Source organism: Zea mays, chromosome 4 (genome assembly GCF_902167145.1).
Source record: "Zea mays cultivar B73 chromosome 4, Zm-B73-REFERENCE-NAM-5.0, whole genome shotgun sequence".
Taxonomy (NCBI): domain Eukaryota; kingdom Viridiplantae; phylum Streptophyta; class Magnoliopsida; order Poales; family Poaceae; genus Zea; species Zea mays.
In genome coordinates, this window is record NC_050099.1 from 46,909,292 (window position 1) to 46,929,236 (window position 19,945).

General features: G+C 47.4%; 2 protein-coding genes across 4 annotated transcripts in view; one reads left to right on the forward strand and one right to left on the reverse strand.

Moving 5' to 3' along the window:
- Nucleotides 1-14,220, forward strand: part of LOC100286299 (MTA/SAH nucleosidase) — a 30,631-nt gene extending 16,411 nt beyond the window's left edge. The window contains exons 4-8 of one of the 2 annotated variants that reach the window (NM_001159186.1): nucleotides 7,214-7,320; nucleotides 7,403-7,477; nucleotides 7,859-7,933; nucleotides 13,269-13,361; nucleotides 13,736-14,220. In NM_001159186.1, the coding sequence (NP_001152658.1) occupies nucleotides 7,214-7,320; nucleotides 7,403-7,477; nucleotides 7,859-7,933; nucleotides 13,269-13,361; nucleotides 13,736-13,933 (548 nt within the window). In that variant the 3' untranslated portion in view covers nucleotides 13,934-14,220. The remainder of the gene's footprint in view (nucleotides 1-7,213; nucleotides 7,321-7,402; nucleotides 7,478-7,858; nucleotides 7,934-13,268; nucleotides 13,362-13,735) is intronic. The other variant, XM_035966972.1, reaches the window with a different exon arrangement.
- not1 (neighbor of tga1) lies at nucleotides 4,245-19,017 on the reverse strand. 2 transcript variants are annotated; one of them, XR_002269082.3, is made up of 4 exons: nucleotides 18,253-19,017; nucleotides 15,531-15,661; nucleotides 14,331-15,102; nucleotides 4,245-4,446 (listed from the first exon to the last, which is right to left on the reverse strand). XR_002269082.3 is itself a non-coding variant. In NM_001362260.1 (3 exons), exons 1-3 carry the CDS (start codon nucleotides 18,714-18,716, stop codon nucleotides 14,390-14,392), a joined length of 1,308 nt encoding a protein of 435 aa, NP_001349189.1. In that variant the 5' UTR covers nucleotides 18,717-18,968; the 3' UTR covers nucleotides 14,165-14,389. The 2 variants fall into 2 exon arrangements, 1 of the variants encoding a protein (NP_001349189.1); NM_001362260.1 differs by lacking the exon at nucleotides 4,245-4,446 and having other exon boundaries at nucleotides 14,165-15,102; nucleotides 18,253-18,968.
- Nucleotides 19,018-19,945: the final 928 nt, after the last annotated feature.

Consider the following 19,945-nt stretch of genomic DNA (forward strand, 5'->3'; position numbering starts at 1 on the left):
TTTGAGTCAGTCCAGTTTCCTTCGGCCCTTCTGGCAGCTTCCTGACTTCCATGAATAGCGATGGGTGCTTGATCCGAAGATATCTTCATGCAGAGATAAGCAGGATGAAGAATTGCTTCGAAAGCATTGAGGGTGCCACGACCAATAATTGCATTGTAAGGGTATTCCATGTCAACAATGTCAAACACAACTTGCTCAGTTCTAGTGTTGTTGATGAACCCGAAGGTCACTGACATGGTGATCTTGCCCAGTGCTACAATCTGTCTTCCTCCGAAGCCACAGAGAGGATGTGTAGCATCATGAATCTTATCTTCTGGCTCTTGCATTTGTCTGAAGGCCTTAGCAAATATGATATCAGCTGCACTACCTGTGTCAACCAAGACATTGTGGACCAGAAATCCTTTGATGACACAAGAGATAACCATGGCATCGTTATGTGGGTAATCCTTGAGCTGAAGGTCCTCTTGGGAGAAGGTAATAGGAATGTGAGACCATCTTGACTTGATGAAGGGTCCTTGCACCCCAACATGCTGTACCCTTCTCTGTGCTTCTTTCTTCTGTTTCTTGTTGGCTGGCTCTGAGGATGAACCACCTGTAATCGGGAGCACCAGCTTCGGGTCCAAAGCAGCTCCAGCTTGATCATTGAACGAAGCCATCAGCTCAAAAAGTGGAAGTGAGTTCACCGGAGGTGGGCGCCAATGTTGGGGACTTGTTCTCAAATGCTATGAATTAAGAACAAGGCAACATAAAATGTTAAATGTTAATGTCCTTCGTCAATGAAACATTATTCCCTCGAAGATAATGAGCCTTGGACGAAGGTTGATGAGAATATAATTACGAAGTTCAAGTCTTCGTAATAAAATTTTAATAGATTGTATAAGATAACATGAAATAAAGGGTATACAAGGATAAATAAATCATAGACGAATTATATTATATTTACTTAATGTATTGAATCATTGAACACAATAATACCTCTGCCTTGGCAAAGGTTGGTTCCCGAAAGATGCGATTGCAATTAACAGAATGCGTGAACAGTAAAGGAATACTGTTCACTATTTATAGGCACAGGACACAGCCTGTGAGGAATTACAATTATGCCCCTCATAAAAGTTTACAACATTGACTCAGACCTTTATGGACTAAAAGGTCATTCTATCTTTAAGTCGGTTTGTAATACCGAAACTTCATGAAGAGGAACCTTCGGCCATCTCATACAAACAGCTTCACCCGAAAGCCGCTTCTTCCTAGAAGACCTTCGGCGACGAAGCATAGACCCAACAGGGGGAATCTTAATCCAGCCTTTAGAAAGCTTTTGAAAATAACAATTTCATCCTTCTCCGGCTTTGGGGTAGTCTCTTCTCCCCCGAAGCGTAATAGCTTCTTCTGATTTTCATTAAAAAAGCCCGACTTTACCATCTTGGAGAGATCAGCCTTCGAAACAGTAGATTTCCCGAAGTCCAAGTGGCTGGGTTTGCTTGGCATGGCAATGCGATAATCATCTTCGGGATCAGTCTCCTCAATATCTTCTTCTTCTGCTTCAGCGATTGCTTGTTCTGCTTGTTCTGCATCATCACTAGGGATCTTTTCCGAAGTCACCAGCCCGGATCGTTGCATGGCTTCGGAGATGGGAACAGTCTCCGAAGCTTCAGTTTCGCCCCCCTCACGCTCAACCCTGGCGGTAGAACGTACTCTGGCCATTTAATTATGAATTTGTGGAAATTTAATACTTTTTTCTTCCAAAGTTTTTTCTTCTGACGAAGCAGGCTTCAAATTGGAGTTTCGTTCGATTCCGAGATACAAGCTTCGGCGATGGTTAAAAATTTTGGCAGCAAAACAGTGCAAATAGCAATGAATGTTGTGGTAACTTCACACCTACTCGTCTGTTTATATAGTACTGCAGGTAAGAAGGCGAAGCGCCAGGATTTTTACACCAGGCGGACACCCGCTCGCACTCGCTGCGTGGTGGACCGCAGAGACCAAACATTAACTCTGCAAGGTGGGGCCGCTACGCGCTGGGAAATTGAATCGTTTCTCGACAACGAGCTCAGGGAAGGTGTTTTTTAGACCTTCGGCGCTCCGAAGCTTAAGAGACTTTTTTCACGGATCAAGCTCGTTACGAAAAACGATCTAGCACCGCGAAAGGGGCTACTGTTGGGTCTATGCTTCGTCGCCGAAGGTCTTCTAGGAAGAAGCGGCTTTCGGGTGAAGCTGTTTGTATGAGATGGCCGAAGGTTCCTCTTCATGAAGTTTCGGTATTACAAACCGACTTAAAGATAGAATGACCTTTTAGTCCATAAAGGTCTGAGTCAATGTTGTAAACTTTTATGAGGGGCATAATTGTAATTCCTCACAGGCTGTGTCCTGTGCCTATAAATAGTGAACAGTATTCCTTTACTGTTCACGCATTCTGGTAATTGCAATCGCATCTTTCGGGAACCAACCTTTGCCAAGGCAGAGGTATTATTGTGTTCAATGATTCAATACATTAAGTAAATATAATATAATTCGTCTATGATTTATTTATCCTTTTATACCCTTTATTTCATGTTATCTTATACAATCTATTAAAATTTTATTACGAAGACTTGAGCTTCGTAATTATATTCTCATCAACCTTCGTCCAAGGCTCATTATCTTCGAGGGAATAATGTTTCATGGACGAAGGACATTAACATTTAACATTTTATGTTGCCTTGTTCTTAATTCATAGCATTTGAGAACAAGTCCCCAACACTAATATAGCTCTAACAAAATTATAGATAAGAGAATATAACTTCTGCTTGGTGTAACGTAAGGAGCTATAGAAGGTGGCACAGTTTCTTGATTTTGCTTGCCATGAACCTGAACCTGGAGATCATATACCATAACTATGAAGCCACAAAACCTGAACCTGAAGAAATGAAGACCACATGGCCTGACTGACAAACTGCAAGTTAAGTATCAAAGTAGAGAGAAAGCTGCGGTGGGCGTTGAAATATTTCAGCATCTTCTCTGAAAATATTAGCTAGAAGCTTTGATAAAAAGCTAAAATTCTATTTCTTGTTTCACTGAAGATGCAACTACTGCAGCAGCACTACAACTCTAGAAGCATATCCATCTAAAAAAGAGAAGCAACATAATTAACTGCATCAAAAGTAATTGAGCTCGCTATATTTTCAGCAAAAAAGAAACATGCTAAGTAATAATAATAATAAAAAAACTCGGCCGGTGTGGAAAGACCGCCACCACGGTATTATATTAAGAAGCTCAATCGGAGCCTAATTGAGAAAGGTCACGAAAGCTTGCCCTCATGCAGCCTGAGGATCCACCCTCTATAGGCCAGATCTTTACCCGAGCTTTGAGCCTCCTAGCCCCTACATGAAGATCCGCCCCCATAGGCCAGTTCATCTTGTGTGCACACAACTAGGGGAACCAACGAGTGACCTTTTTTAACCCCAACCCAAGATTCGCTCTCATTGGGAGTCGAACCCAGGACCTAAGGAGTGCTACTAGAGCCATCTAACCAACTAAACTAGAGGCCCGTTCGTCATGCTAAGTAATAACATGAGAAAAAGGGTAGAGCTAGTGTCGTAGTCTTCCACATGAGCAAGGTCTAGGGAAGGGCTAAATCGAGGCTATCCTTTCCCCAACAAATGTGGAGAGGTTGCTTTGAACCCGTAACCTTGTGACTGAGAATGTTAGAATAATCAGTTGCATGTGTGTATTGTTTCACTTCCGAGTCGTGATCAGTAGGAGTCATTTAGGACAAGTCATTCCTAGTCCGAGACTCCTTTATTATAAAAGAAAGATCTATACCACTATACAATCCACATGTTTAAACGTTGCAAAACCTACCCAACCAAATCACCCCACACTCATAACCTCCACTAAGGGCTAGTTTGGAAACTTAAATCCCCTTCGGGATTCCCGGGTATTGAGTGGGAAATGAGTTCATTTTCCCCTCAATCTTCGGGAATCCAAGAGAGGATTTAAGTTTTCAAACTAGCCCTAAATCTACCAAACAAATTGCACCTAGACTTAACACATCATCAAAACCAACGGTTTAGATCGCTGGATAACCCCTCTCTTTACTCAAATCCAATGGACAATATTATTTGGATCATTCCTCATCCCTCTCCCCCGTGACCCCGCCACTGTCAGCCTCCCCCAACCCTAACCCTGCCGCCCCCTCACCCTCCCCTCACTCGTGTCGCAGCCACCGTCAACCCCTCCCCTCGCCTCTCCGGAATCGAAGCGTTAGCACAAGCTATATGCTAGTTTTATTAAATTCAAGAAATTTACATCAAGTGATTACAACTCTCTTGAAAACAATCTCTCGGCCTTTGTATCAAAAGACACACACATCCAAAAACTCTGAAAAAAAGACAATTTCTGACACCTAGTTGTGACCAATCCTAAGACTAGATTGCCACCAGATGCTTGGGTAAAGAACTCCCTGGCTACCTGCTCCAAACGACCACATGTTAGAAAGTAAATGCTTGAAGTAAATTGCTCAAATGTAAATGTGTATATTAAATCAAGGGTTAGAAGACTCTATGTTTTGTCAAGGTCTTGAAAATCGACACTCTATTAATTCTCGTTGGAGCATCCACGCAACGATGTTGCTTCCCTTTGGTCCATGCAAGGACCAAGTGCTCTCTACGAGTTGGTTCTTTGCCGCTCTGGCATATTGAACCGCTCGCAACCATGAACAAGTCCATAGGCTCTCTAGGTGATTGCCACAGTTCTAGTCACCGCTGAACCATCTAGATGATGTCAATCACCAAGAGTAACAAGCACTAGACTCTCACTTGACCATGCCAAGTCTAATGAGGGTGGTCATTGCGCACAAGTCACTCTCTATGCACTAATGAGGTCACTAACCATGATTATCATTTTCCTAATATCCTCACTATTAGGGCTGGGCAAAAAACCCGTAACCCGAAACCCGAACCCGGAATACCCGAACTCGAATCTGAAATACCCGAAACCCGAATTTTGTTCGGGAATTTCGGGTACCAACTTGCAAAACTCGAATTTATTTCGGGTAATTTGGGTATCACAATCGGGTACCCGAATTACCCGAACTTTCATGTGTCATACTCATGTCATGCTTAATTATTAATTTGTACATCTATAATTATGTGTAAGTGTGTATAACTTGTGATTGTAGATTGCTTGTGTTTTATATGTCCATGTATATCATTATTCAAACTGTATTTTTATACTAATTTAATAGGGTGTATGTGTTTTTATGAATCCGACACAACAGTTCGGGTAGTTCGGGAATACCCAAACCCGAACCCGAAATTCTGGGTACCCGAATTTTCGGGTATTGCAAAACCCGTTGTAATTTCGGGTATCGATTTTCAAAACCCGAAATTTTAAATACCCGAATTACCCGACCTGAAATTTTCAGGTAACTCGAACGCCCACCCCTACTCACTATGCAAAGGGTCTTCCTCACTCTCAAGTGGATGTTTCAACTATTGGAAGGGGCAAGACACCTCAACAAGCTGAGTGTGTGTGTGTGGCGGGGGGGGGGGGGGGGGTCAGACGTGTCTGATGCTCACTTTCCCACCGCACTGAACACGTCAGTGCCACTCTAATGGTCAGCTTTTGAATTAGTCGTTACTGTATATCGCATTCGGTGTCAACATCGGTGCCACATCGGACACTTCTGTTGAGTACGGCCGTCAAATACATAGTTGCAGACCTCTTTGAGTATCTTGTCCAGTGCCTTATCCGGTGGCACACTAGACACGTCCGATGAGTACTTGGTCTCTCAACAAATTTACATGATCTCTAGGTGTCCTGTCCATTGCTATATGCGATGGCACACCAGATACATCGGTATGTACAAACTATTTAGAAGCACTTCTGCAAGCTCTCTAGTTGTCCTATCTGGTGCACCATGCCGTGTGCACACCGAACATGTCGATGCAACTCTGAAAAACTACAGGGCACTCTCCCATTTGCTGTTGTATCCGATGAAGCATCAGATACGCCTGATGTTACTTCAGACTTTATTTTTTCCGAAAGCGCAGGGGAACTACACATCTTTGTATATTAAGAAGAAAAAGATGAAATGGGGCTTGCACACTGTCCCACTTGCTCGTTTCAAATGCTTTTCAAGTTGAGTTTTGTATATTTTTTGTGGGCTTTCATGGTTTTACCTACCACTATTTTTTACAAGTGTGCATCACCACACCTAACTAGACTCACATAGGTCAAGTTAACCATCTCACGCCCCCTCTTTGTAGTACAACTAAACGAGAATAAGGGCGTGTTTGCCTATTTGTGTTGGCTTTAGCTGTGGCTTTTGCCCCCCCCCCCCCAAGCCAAAAGCCAAACCAAACACCATGCTCCAGCTAGTAGCTTTTTCCGAAAGTTGGCTTTCTTGAGTGGAAAATTGAAAGGACCTCTGGGCCTGCTTCCAGCGGCTTTAATGTGTCTGTGTGGGAGAACTTTCGTTCTTTTTCATCGCAATTCCCACATCCACAGCCAACTCTACCAAACGACTTTTAGTTTTTTGTAGCTCACAACAGTTTTTTTTCACATCTCACAGCTCACAACAGTTTTTTTCATAGTCACAGCCCAACCAAACATACCCCAAAGGTCCTATCACTACTCTAAGTGTCCAACGACTCTATTGACACTCAGAATTAGCTGGTTCTAAAAAAACTCGAGAAAACCTCCGAACCCCTGCCCCACCCATACACAACGACACCGTAGCCCATGTGAGAACGACCGCGACCAGGATCGGGCCTTAGACCTGTGCTTTGGCGTGGGATAGACGAGCAGATTTTTTAACCACAACCTGAAATTCGCTCCACGGGGAGTCGAACTCAGGACCTGAGGAGTGCTACTCAGACCACCTAACCAACTTGGCTAGACGCCCTTTCGCAACTAGCTGGTTCTTAATCTTTTCGTTCGTTCCTTTAAAAACTGACAATTGATCTCCATCAAGAGCATGAATGCCTCATAAGCCTAATCGTCCAGTATTATTGTGGTATAATTTATCTTGTTTCTGCAAAACACACGTTAGTCACAAACTCATAATAATCTTATATTCTTATATATATTCTCAGTAGTCACCAAAACCAAACTACGGCCTAGATGCTTTCAGGATCAACCACTATAGCATGCATGCCTACATGTTATGCAATTCTCTTCAAGATAATTCTGTGTCAACTGACTTCATTTCTTACTAAGAGCTGCGTCCTTGCAGGAGTCGACAGTGTTGGTACAGTACCAGTAGCTGTTGTGACTAGTTTCTCCATTCAAACATTGAAGCCAGACCTTATCATTAATGCGGGCACTGCTGGTGGCTTCAAGGTATGCACCAGAACTTTACTGATGTTTGCCTTCTATGTTCTAGCTTAATACTCTATTTGAACGTTTGCTTTCTTGCGTTTAGGCCAAAGGAGCAAGCATTACTGATGTATTCCTTGCATCAGATGTTGCATTCCATGACAGGAGGATACCAATACCTGTGAGTATTGTCTCACATTTCTCCTATATGTGTTGTCCTGGGGTTATATCCATTTTATCCTTAGAGATGAGCAAGTCATGTATGTGCCAGACAATACATAACTAATTTGATATAACTAATAATCCTGAACTAATCTGATTAGCTCCATCTAATTGGGGTTCCTTGCCCTGCTGCACCATCATGATTAATAACCTAGGGGGTCGGCAGGGAAGCAATAACTTCAATATATCTTGTATATCACTTGTTCATGGTTGTGCCTATAATTATGGATTCCTTTTTTATTTTAATATGATGCCTTCTGTAGCTACCATTGCTCTTTTTTGAGTTTTTCTGTCTTAAAATTTCAGCCATTTTAATATGGACTTGGTGTGTATGCATTAGATTTTTGACATGTATGGAACTGGAGCACGCAAAACTTTTGCAGCTCCTAATATCTTGAAGGAGCTCAATTTGAAGGTGAGCCGCAGCTATATTCTGATTCCAAACTGCTGAGTCGTTTTCTTGCATGTTGTGCTTAGAGAAGTATGCCTCTTGCTATTTCCTTATAGTGAACATAAATTCTGTCATAAATTTTTAGTTCTGAGCTTGTAGCAATCTATGGGCAAACCTACAGTCTTGTAGTTAATAAGCCCTACTTCCTAAGCATTTCCTAGATAACTGTGTTAGTTAATTACGGTCTTTAAAGACCTTGGGCAGCCCAAGAGGTGTACGGCTGCCAAGGTTCTGTACCTCTATATAATCAAAAGCCTCTGGCTAACAGAAATGAGTAATCAGAGTTATCTCCAACATTTGGTATCAGAGCCTTGGTTAGACACCAGAGAGCCACAGGGCCGTCTCCTTACCTTCTCCACTCCATGTCGACCTCCGCTGAGCGTGCTGCCAGGCTCAAGGCCAAGGGTCCCGGCGAAGGAGAGCTGGGCGACTCCTCCGGCCGGGCCGCGCGCTTGAAGGCTGCAGAGGAAGCAGCAGCGCTGGCAGTCCAGGCAGCAAAGCAGGCGGCGGCTGCTGCAGAAGCGGCGGCAAGGACAGCGCAGGAGCTACGGGCCGAAATCGCCGCCGAGAAGGGAGAAGATGAGGAGGACTGGGAGGAGGAAGAGGAGACAGAGAGGAATAGGCGGACGCGGACTCCACCGCGAGACAGGAGACGCTCGCAGTCACCACTGCGGGACCGGAGGCGCTGCCGCGGCGGCGGTCGCTACGAGTCGCCGCAAGGAAGGGTGGTGTACCGCGACTCCGGCAGCGGCACGTCGTGGCCGATGCTGGACAAGACGAACTACTACGAGTGGAGCCAGACCATGAAGCTGAGGATGCAGGCGCGCGATCTCTGGGATGCCATCGAGGGCGGCCCTGTCCAGTTTCGTGATGACAGGCGTGCGCTGGAAGTAATTGTCGGGGCCGTGCCCAAGGAGATGGGCCTTCCACTCCTCGATAAGGCTACGACAAAGGAAGCGTGGGATGCCATCGCTGCGACCCGCATCGGCGTGGACCGGGTCCGTCGAGCAACGTTGCAGCGCCTACGCCGCGATTGGGAGAACATTAGCGTCAACCCCGGCGAGCAAGTGGATGATTTTGCCATGCGTTTATCAACCCTGCACCAGCAACTTGTCATCCATGGTGACAAGGACATCACTGAGGAGCGTGTGGTGGAGAAGTTTCTGCGCACGGTGCCGGCCAAGTACGCGCAGATTGTTGTCGCCATTGAGCAGTTTCTCGACTTCGAGGCGCTGACTCTTGAGGAGGTGACTGGAAGGCTCAAGGCGGTGGACAATCGCGAGGAACAAGTGCTGACCGAGCCGGTGGCTATCAACGGCAAGCTGCTGTACACCGAAGAGCAGTGGAGAGCGCGCTGCAGAAAGGAGAAGAAGGGAGAAGATGCAGGTGGTTCTGGTTTCAGAAATCAGCGCGGTGGCGGTGGACGTAGCTGCGGTGGTGGACGAGGACGAGGCAAAGGCGGTGGACGTGGTGGCGGACGAGGAGATGGCAATGTTGCTGGCCACGTCGGCCCCAACACCTGCCTAAACTGCAACCAGGAGGGCCATTGGGCACGTGAGTGTCCCCAGCCGCGCCGTGAAGATGCAGAGCGCGGCGATGGAGGTGGAAACCGTGCTGGCCGCGGCGGTGGCAATCGTGGTGGAGGCCGCGGCGGCAGAAATCGGGCTGGACAGCGTGGCGGGAACCAAGGAAGGCATGAGGCACGCGTCCAGTACGCCGAGTGTGATGAAGATGGCGCTCTGTTCCTGGCACATGGCTTTATCAGCCTGGAACAGAGCACGCCGGCGCACAGCTACACGGCACAGCACGTCGAGTTCTCCGAGCCACGTGCTTGTGCCTATCTTGGCGTGGACGAAGAAGTAGACAGCGGTTGGTACCTAGATTCCGGAGCGACGCATCATATGACCGGGCGCCAAGAGTTCTTTGCTGATCTGAACACTAGCGTTCGAGGAACGGTCCGTTTCGGGGACGCGTCGAAGGTAGAGATCAAGGGCGTTGGGTCTATCATCTTCCAAGCCAAGACCGGTGAACAGAGGGTTCTTCATGGCGTCTACTACATTCCGGCGCTGAAGAACTCTATCCTAAGTCTGGGACAGCTTGATGAAGGAGGGTCCAAGGTTGTGATTGACCATGGTGTGCTTCGCATTTGGGACAAGAACCGGCGTCTGCTCACCAAGGTACATAGAGGGAAGAACAGATTATATATTCTGCATCTTGAGGCTGCACAACCTATCTGTCTTGCGGCGCGCAAGGATGTTGAGGCGTGGCAATGGCATGAGCGTTTCGGCCATCTGCACTTCGACGCAATCCGACGACTCAGCAAGGAAGAGATGGCGCGCGGGATGCCGGTGGTCGACCATGTTGAGCAGGTGTGTGACACCTGCGTTACCACCAAGCAGAGGCGGCGTTCATTTCCAGTTACAGCAGCATACCGTGCCCAGAATCAGCTTGAGCTGGTGCACGGTGACTTGTGCGGCCCGGTCACGCCAGCGACACCGGCGGGCAACCGCTATATCTTGCTGCTCGTCGATGACGCCACCCGCTTTATGTGGGCTGTGCTGCTGCCATCCAAGGACGCAGCGACAGAAGCAATCAAGAAGGTCAAGGTGGCAGCAGAGGTGGAAAGCGGGCGCAAGTTGAAGGTCCTGCGCACCGACAATGGCGGCGAATTCACCGCTGCGAAGTTTGATGAATACTGCGCTGACGAAGGTATTAAACGGCATTTCAGTGCCCCTTATTCACCACAACAGAACGGTGTTGTTGAACGCAGGAACCAAACAGTGGTGGCCATGGCACGAGCTTTGCTCAAGCAACGCCGAATGCCCTCTCGGTTTTGGGGGGAGGCTGTGATGACAGTTGTGCACATTTTGAATCGATCCCCGACAAAGGCACTGAAGAATGTCACTCCTTATGAGGCGTGGCATGGCCGGGCACCAACAGTCGGCCATCTCAAGGTCTTTGGCTGTGTGACCTATACCCGACGGCTCACTCAACTTCACAAGCTTGATGACCGCGGCGAGGCTGGAGTGTTTATCGGCTATGCGGAAGGAGCCAAAGCATATCGTATCTATGATCCAGTATCCCAGCGCGTGCGTGTCAGCCGCGATGTGGTGTTCGACGAAGGCCGTGGCTGGGACTGGGCATCACCGGCAACAGGCACATCAAAAACATCAGGCAGCAAATTTGTTGTTGAATTCCCATGGGCGGAGGAATTCCCTGAAGCAGGAAGTTCAGCGTCGCCTTCACCATTTCCTGCGCCACATCCTGCATCGCCTGGTTTCTCTCCGGTGAATGCAGGAGAGCCTGCAGCAGAAGCAGAGGAGTCTGCAGCGGAAGCGTCTGCGTCGCCCAGAACACCCAAACCAGCTCCAGCAAGTTCTCAGGTAGAACATGTGACCCCCTTGGATGATGATGATGAAAGGGTGGATGCCTGCCATGACGGTGAAGAACTCCGTTATCGAAAAATTCATGACATTATTGGTGATCAGCCAACCCCTCTGCCGGCGCAGCGGCTGTTTGCAGAACTGAATCTCACCCATTCTGGTGAGCCTACAAGCTTTGAAGAAGCCAAGGATGATCCAGATTGGCAAGCAGCAATGAAGGAGGAGCTGAGATCAGTAGAGCGGAATGGGACTTGGGAACTTGTTTCTCCCCGTCCCGGTCACCGCCCAATCTCACTAAAATGGGTGTTTAAGCTGAAGAAGGATGAGCATGGAGCTGTGATTAGGCACAAGGCAAGACTTGTGGCCCGTGGTTTTGTTCAACAGGAGGGAATTGATTATGAAGATGTTTTTGCACCAGTTGCAAGGATGGAATCAGTACGTGTTTTGCTTGCTTTAGCAGCACAAGAAGGATGGGCAGTACATCACATGGATGTGAAGTCTGCGTTCTTGAATGGAGAACTCAAGGAGGAGGTTTATGTTACTCAGCCACCAGGTTTTGCAGTATCAGGAGAGGAGAAGAAAGTGTATAGGCTACACAAGGCTTTGTATGGCCTAAGACAGGCCCCTCGGGCATGGAATGCTAAACTTGATCTGACTCTCAAGCAGATGGGTTTTGAGCAGAATATGTATGAAGCTGCTATGTATAGGAAGGGATCAGGTGACTCCCTACTGGTAATTGGAGTTTATGTTGATGATTTGATCATCACAGGAGTCAATCAGCAGAAGATTGAATCCTTCAAGGCAAAGATGAAGCAAACCTTTGAAATGAGTGATCTGGGTCTTCTGTCTTTCTATCTTGGAATTGAGGTAAGACAATCAGAGGGGAGCATTACCCTGAAGCAAACCCATTATGCTAAGAAGATACTTGAACTTGGTGGTATGGCAGGTTGTAATCCAGCCACTACACCTATGGAAGAAAGGCTGAAATTGAGCAAGGAAAGTACAGCAAAGGAAGTAAATCCAACTCAGTACCGAAGACTGGTTGGCAGCTTGAGATATCTAGTGCACACAAGACCAGATTTGGCTTTTGCTGTAGGGTATGTTAGCAGATTCCTGGAGAAGCCAACAACTGAACATCTTCAGGCTGTAAAGAGGATTTTGAGGTACCTGGCTGGTACTCTAGATCATGGGCTATGCTACACCAGAACAACAGGCAAATCATGTTTTGTGGGTTACAGTGATTCAGATTTGGCTGGAGATATTGATTCAAGCAAAAGCACAACTGGATGTTTGTTCTTCCTTGGAACCAGCCTAGTCAGCTGGCAGTCTGTCAAACAGAGAGTTGTTGCTCTGTCTAGCTGTGAGGCTGAATATGTGGCGATGACAACAGCTGCAACCCAAGCTTTGTGGTTGTCAAGGCTGTTTGCAGATTTGCTGGGAAGAAAAATTGAAGTGGTGGAACTCAGAGTAGATAATAAGTCTGCTCTGGCTTTGGCAAAGAATCCTGTTTTCCATGACAGGAGCAAGCATATTAGAATCAAGCATCATTTCATCAGAGATTGTGTGGAAGAAGGTAGCATCAAGACAGAGTTCATTCCCACTGCAGATCAGCTCCCTGATATATTGACTAAAGCTTTGGGCAAGACCAAGCTGGAAGAGATGAGCAGGATTGGGATCAAGGAGATCAAGACTAGTTGAAGCAGGTCTTAGGGGGAGAAATGTAGTTAATAAGCCCTACTTCCTAAGCATTTCCTAGATAACTGTGTTAGTTAATTACGGTCTTTAAAGACCTTGGGCAGCCCAAGAGGTGTACGGCTGCCAAGGTTCTGTACCTCTATATAATCAAAAGCCTCTGGCTAACAGAAATGAGTAATCAGAGTTATCTCCAACAAGTCTTACCGAGCACTTCATTTCAGGTTGGCAAGTTGTCGACTGGGGATTCTCTGGATATGTGTCCCCAGGATAAGGAGTTGATACTGCGCAATGATGCTACAATAAAGGACATGGAGGTATGCACTTTTTTTCCTAACAAGCAATCAGTTTATGAATACAAGCAAACAGCCTGAAAATGGAGTTATGCGCATAACATTTCTTGTTAAAAAGCATCCTTCATTTATTCTAGGACTGTTTTCTACAAACCTACATCTGTGGTAGTTGAAATGGCAGCCATGTGCAATGGGTTTAGTTGTTAGCTGAGGTCTTTTGAATCTAACACATGATGCGAAGTTTAATAATCAGCATTGAGCAATTGTCTCAAGTGCACTGGTGCTCATTGTGCAGTTGAGCAGGCTTACTTTGTTTCCTTCCTCTTTACTTGCTAACGCTATGTTCTGATCTTGAGGCTTCAAAATGGTCTGATTTCCCCTCGTTAACCTTTTGGCAGGGAGCTGCTGTAGCATATGTCGCTGACATGTTCTCGACACCAGCGATCTTTGTGAAAGCTGTGACTGATATCGTGGATGGGGTGAAGCCAACGTATGAGGAGTTTCTGCAGAACCTGATTGCCGTGACGACGGCACTGGAGCTGGCAGTCACCAAAGTGGTGGATTTCATCAGCGGGAAACGCATCTCCGATCTTTGAAAGCTCGTGGTCACGAAATCCAACATCCCCCTGCTCTGATGCACGATGCTAGGCTAGGATACAATACAACGTTGGGTCAATGATTTTTTTTGGAGGTGTTCTATACGTGAGGTTTTACCCCTTTTGCAATGGCTCTTGATCTATTCCTGAATACCGACCAGAGCAGTTGTCTCTTGCTAAACAGAAGGAATGTAAAGTGAGCAAACATGCCATTGATCGTTGCGACCAAACTAACAATGTCTGTGCGCTGCTAAGGCACGCATCGGCGACTATTCTAGAGACGATTCAAAAAATGTCCACAATAATGCTGGCTAGCAGAGCCGATTCGACAAAAAGTGGGGGGGGGGGGGGGGGGATCAATGCTGATCAGTGATCACTAAAGCCAGTATCTCCCTACCAGATCGTCTGAAGCGCGAAAGATGAGAGAACGCAGCGGCTGCTGACAAGTGACGACGACTACTGCCACGAGAAGGGCATCGACGACGAGGTGCCGCCGTCCGAGGAGCCCTCGCCGCCGCCGCTGCCGCCGCCGACGTGGAACATCCCGCCGTAGTTCATGCTCACCTCGCTGTCGTTGGGGCCCAGCACGGCGTTCAGCTGCTGCTCGCCCTCCACCTGCACGGCGGGGCAGGATGAGACGAAGGAGCCGCCCGTGGAAGCCTGGGGGCGCGGGAACCACGACGCGCTGCCGAACTGCAGGCCCGAGACCACGAGCTGCTGGGCCATGGGGACGTGTTCAGTCGGGCGGACCATCCTGCTGACGTCGATGCCGGAGTAGTTGGCCGGCGCTGACAGAAGAGAGAGAGCACAGTCCGAGTCGAGCACGCGAGTCAGCCCCTGATCGGAGAACATCTTCCCGCCGCCGGCGCTGCTGCTCTCGGGTGGTGGTGCTCCCGACTTGAGGAGCGGCTGGCACGCTGGAGCCGCCGCCGGCGGCTCCAACACCACGCCGGTGGCGAAGCTTATCTCGCCCTCCTGCAGGAAAGGGAAGCGCGGGCCTTCTTTGGCGTAGGCAGACGTGGCGGCTCCCACGAAATGCTGCTGCCTGCTGCTGCTGCTGGAGCCCAGATGGATTTGGTGAGTGATGCGATATGGACTCTCCTCGGTTTTCATCACCCCCGGCCAGCTCGCCTCCAGTCTTGGAGGCGCAAATGGTGAGAATCGTGTGCCTGATCAATTGGGAAGAAATGTCGATTAGGGGACATAACTGATAAATTGATTCTGTGCCCCGTTTCATTCAATGTGAATCAGAATTTTCTTGCAGTTCTACATGCCAATTCTGCTGGTAACTGTGGCGAAAGTTTCGGACTCATAATATGGACGGCGGCTGTCGATTAATTTGCAGTTATGTAAGCACCACAAGTGGTGAAGCATACTAGTATAATTTGTAGTAGAACACATCTTAAAGGCAAAGAAACATAGTATATCACACTACTAATCTTTTGTTGGGGCTGTGAGGACCTTCTTATGAACCGAATTTGAGTTCTGAAACATGCTGAAATGCTACGCAAGATCTACAACAATGTAGATGTATTTGAACCAAGTACAGACCGGGGGGAAAAACCCAGAGCAGAATTGGTGAGTGTACGAAAATGACCTTGCTGGCTTGTGATAGAGCTAGCAGAAGCCATGGTGTCTGGCTGTGGCTTCCTGCGGCGGCGATTATGGCCGTCCAGACGCTTTCTGCAGCTGCGCTTGTCGGCGTCGAACTCCGCAAGTAAATGGAATCTAAATAACAAACAAAAACTCTTGATCAGACAAACCTTATAGGACTTCCTACCTCACGTGTATTCGATGGGATTGAAAAATTTAAAAGATTTTGACTTGGTATGGATTTAAACCCATCGAAATGAACAAGCCCATGGTTATTATTTCTTAGCAGTGTTTTGCACATTTGGTGGCAGTAGGTGTAGTGTGCCACTCTCACAGTCATATGGCCATGAACCAATGAATTATGGCCACAGGATTCTTTGAATTTGGATAATTCTGAACAAATAAGATACTGTACTCAGTTTTTTTTCTCCAATGGGGAGAAGAATAGATGGTCCTAGGTAGGTGGGCACATGATCCAGTGGTCGTATACTAAGATGCTCCTCACTGAAGAAACAGCAACATAATTATTGTCAGAATATTTAATGTACTGTGGCGCACACACATATATATGCTTGTTATAGTTAATACACAGCACGCCGGGGACCAATGTTCCCTGTCGACGATGAATCCGTACCGTACGTCCATCAGCGCTTAGAGACAGGAAAATACTGTGAGACCTGTCAAACCTTGGACCACACGATGGTATACTGTACAGCAGTTTCGTTCTCCATACGGATAAAGAAAGCTACGAAGTCTGCAATTTGCACCAAAAGACAAAGTGATCAATGATTGAGAGTTGTCCGCACACCGAGCAAGGTATTCCCGCGTAAACAGAACATGTCACCAGAGTCCAGAGCATTAGGATCGCTCCAGGAATGGTCTTATACCTACGTCCACGACAGAGCGGCGGGAGTACATAGCAATCAATACCCACCGGCTGTCTTATACCTACGTCCACGACAAAAAATAATAATAATTCCATCGCGAATAAACCGGGTATAGATTTACCCCTATATCTATACTCATATACTCATGTGGGTATGTATAGATTACTCGTACCTACAAATATTAAACATCTATCAAAATAATACATTATACAAACGTCAATGATATCAATCTAAATACTATTACAAAATTTCGAACGTCATTCAATCATCTATCCAACAACACCATGGATAATTAGATAAAGTAGCAACACTAGGATAGTACCACATAACACATTGCATGTTCCATTGTGTGGTCATCAAAATAGTCATTAAACCTTCTATGACATTATCACAAAAAAGTCAGTAAAATAGTCAAAATATATGGATGGCCGAAGCACAATAACATGTATGAATGAGGGCGAAACGTTTTATATCCCTTAGGTGAATATTTTTACCTAATAAAAAACTAATGGATAAAATATTTAGTCCATATAAATAACATCGGGTCGGGTATCGAGCCACAGGACCGTCTGCTGTCGATGAGCAAGACAAAACTGGGTATCGAGCCGCGGGACCGTCTGCAGTTGATGAGCAAGACAAAACTGGGCGCCAACACAGCGCTAGCTGTACTGTAAACTTTAAGGTCGCCAACGGTTAATGGCTACTCCACTACCCTGAGACCGAAAAAGAAATGGATGGATCGTCGTTCAGGGTAGGGATGAAATGAAAGCAGGTGTTCAGTGAACAGATGAATGCTTGTGGTGATCTCTGGAAGCTGCGTATGGATGTTCAGAGAGGTGGATGGATTTTTCGGCGATGGTTAATGAAGCCTCATGATGGTCGTAGCAGCGACCAGTTGAACACCATGTTGAGTTGCCATTGCTAGCAGCTCACAAGTAGTAACACCGTGTGTTGAGTTGCCATTGCTAGCTTAGTAGTAGATAGTAACGACGCAGATGAAAACACACAGGGACACTTCAACGTAAGACCGTAAGAAATACTCCCCAGACAATGCTTTACGTGTGTACAGGGCTACTGTAGGATACTAGCTACATCTAGATCCACGATGCAACTATCATCTTTCAGTGGGTACTGCTACGAACATTCTGCAGAGATAAGATACGACTAGCGCTACGCCGCCTTTACCTTTCATACGTACTACAGAATACGCACACAGTACGCAGGTAGTACAGACAGACAGCTGCTTTAGCAGATGTGGTAGCCAAAGCTGGGGAGTACACCCCTGTCTCGCTCAACGCGGCACGCCAAACCGTGGCGGCGGTGGCGAGCTGTGGCCGGGAAGCAATCAGCGCCGACGCCGAGGAAGAAAAAATGGCACTGGCAGAGTAGGGGCCGGGGGACATCCCGTCGCCGAAGGCCGTGAAAGAAAGAATCCGCTCGCGGAAAAGCAAGGGCAGGAGCTCACGTGTCCGTGGATCCGCCCCGTCTCCAGAGCCCAGACTTTGGCAATGGCAGCAGATGTTTAATTCGCATCAGGGCGTCAGAGAGAAGAGTGAAGGAAACGCTGCTGAGCAGTTTGCTGTGTGGGGACTGCAGGAGCAGCGACCGCAGGGAACGGAAAAGCGTAACAGCGCTACAGGAGCAAACGAAACGAAACGAACCAAATGAAGGTTTTTTTCCTTTCTTTCTTTGTTTTTCAGAAAAAAAAAAACACCAAATGAGAGAAAAAGGCAAGCCGGAAAAGGTAAAGTCGTGCATCCTTGAAACGAGACAGGGACGAGCTACACCTGCCCGGCTGCCCCCCATGGGAAAAGAAGGCGAACAAACAAGGGCTATTACCTGCTGCACTGCTGGCAGAAGCGCATCTCGCGGCCGGCCACGACGACGACGGGGGTCTTGGAGTGCGCCTCGCACACCTTGTGCCGCCGGTGGTAGTCGCGGCACTTGCTCAGGTCCGCTCTGCACCCATCCACCGCGCACGACGGGCACTGCTGCTGCTGCTGCCCGGCGGGGCGCGGCCGCTTCGTCGCCCCCGCCGCGGCCTCCCTCTCCCTGCAGGCCGTCGCCGCGCCCGCGCCGAGCTCGCACTCGCCCATCCCGCCCAGCTTCAAGTCCACAGAGCACTCGGCGGGTGCCCCTGCTCCGGGCGGGCGGCTCTCCGTCCCCGTCCCCGTGCCCGTGCCCGCCGCGGCAGTATCGGTGGCGTGGCCCTCGGACGGCCCCGCTGCTGCCGTGGCGGCCGCGTGGTCCTGCTCCAGCTCCGCGAGGTCCCACGCGCCCACCGCCTTGAGATCCCAATCCATGCCCGACGTACGCCGCACGCGCGCGCGCGCCGACGTTGCAACCGCTAGTCCTAGTCCTTGCACTCGCGCGCCCGCTGCAGCTTCCGTTCCTTCCCTCTCATTCAGCGGGCGTTTCTCTGTCGACACTACAGGCGACGAGGAGGTGGCACAGCAACAGTGAGAGCTGCAGCTGCGGCGGGCGGCTGGATCGATGGACACGAGAGGTGTGAGGTGCGATGCAGCTGCTGCCTGCTGCTTCGGAGGAGGAGGAATGGAAGGTGCGGGCGGTGTATAGATAGATAGCAAGGCAGCAGCAGGCAACAAAGCCCCTGTTTGTTTCAGCTTTTTTGAGCTTCTGGCCACCAAAAGCTGTTGTGGACTGCCAAACGCTCAGCTTTTCAGTCAGCTTCTATAAAATTCGTTTGAGTAAAAATCATTCAAAATCAACATAAACACATAATCGGTTGAGTCGTTGCAATAGTAGGAATCCGTCACTTTCTATATCCTGAGTCCTATGGACACCTTTATCTTCCTCCGCACGTAATCCTAATGATACACAGATTCTCTACACAGCCAGATTCTTCCTACAGCCAGATTCTCAGAAAAGCTGGTCAGAAAAAAGCTGAACCAAACAGGCCCAAAGATTTGCAGCAACAGAAGCGATGCCCAAGAGGCCCGGAACTGGGGGTGGAGTGGGAGCAGTCAGTACTTTGCAGACACAGACAGTTGCGACTGTAGCAAGGGAGGCAGGACGGAAACAGTGATAAATATTAAAAGTATTTTTATTTTTATATTTTTTAAAAAAATGAAATTGGAAACGGTAACTCAAGAAGTGGAAATGATATCAGTAATTCGTGGACATCAAAAACAAAACTTTGGTATAAAAATAAACGTATGGAATCTAAAATACAATTGGTAAAAATATAATATTCACCTTCAATTGACTTCAAAAATTCATACAAGTTGTATATGCACATAAAAATTAGTAATAATATATAGGTATTCAAAAAATCATGAAGGATTAAAGCATGCCTCACAAAACCATTAAAGCAATATCTCACAAATACAAGTGACAAATTGTCCCCCTAGTTCTTCTTAGTTCTCAAGTTCTCGTGCAAATTATGAATATATGTATCAACAGTAATAATTGGTAAGAAACTATAAATAAGATCAAAAAAAGGTTTCAAACAACTCTAAGGTATATTATATACTATTAGACTATAGATCTTGATTTTAGGAAAAATTATAAA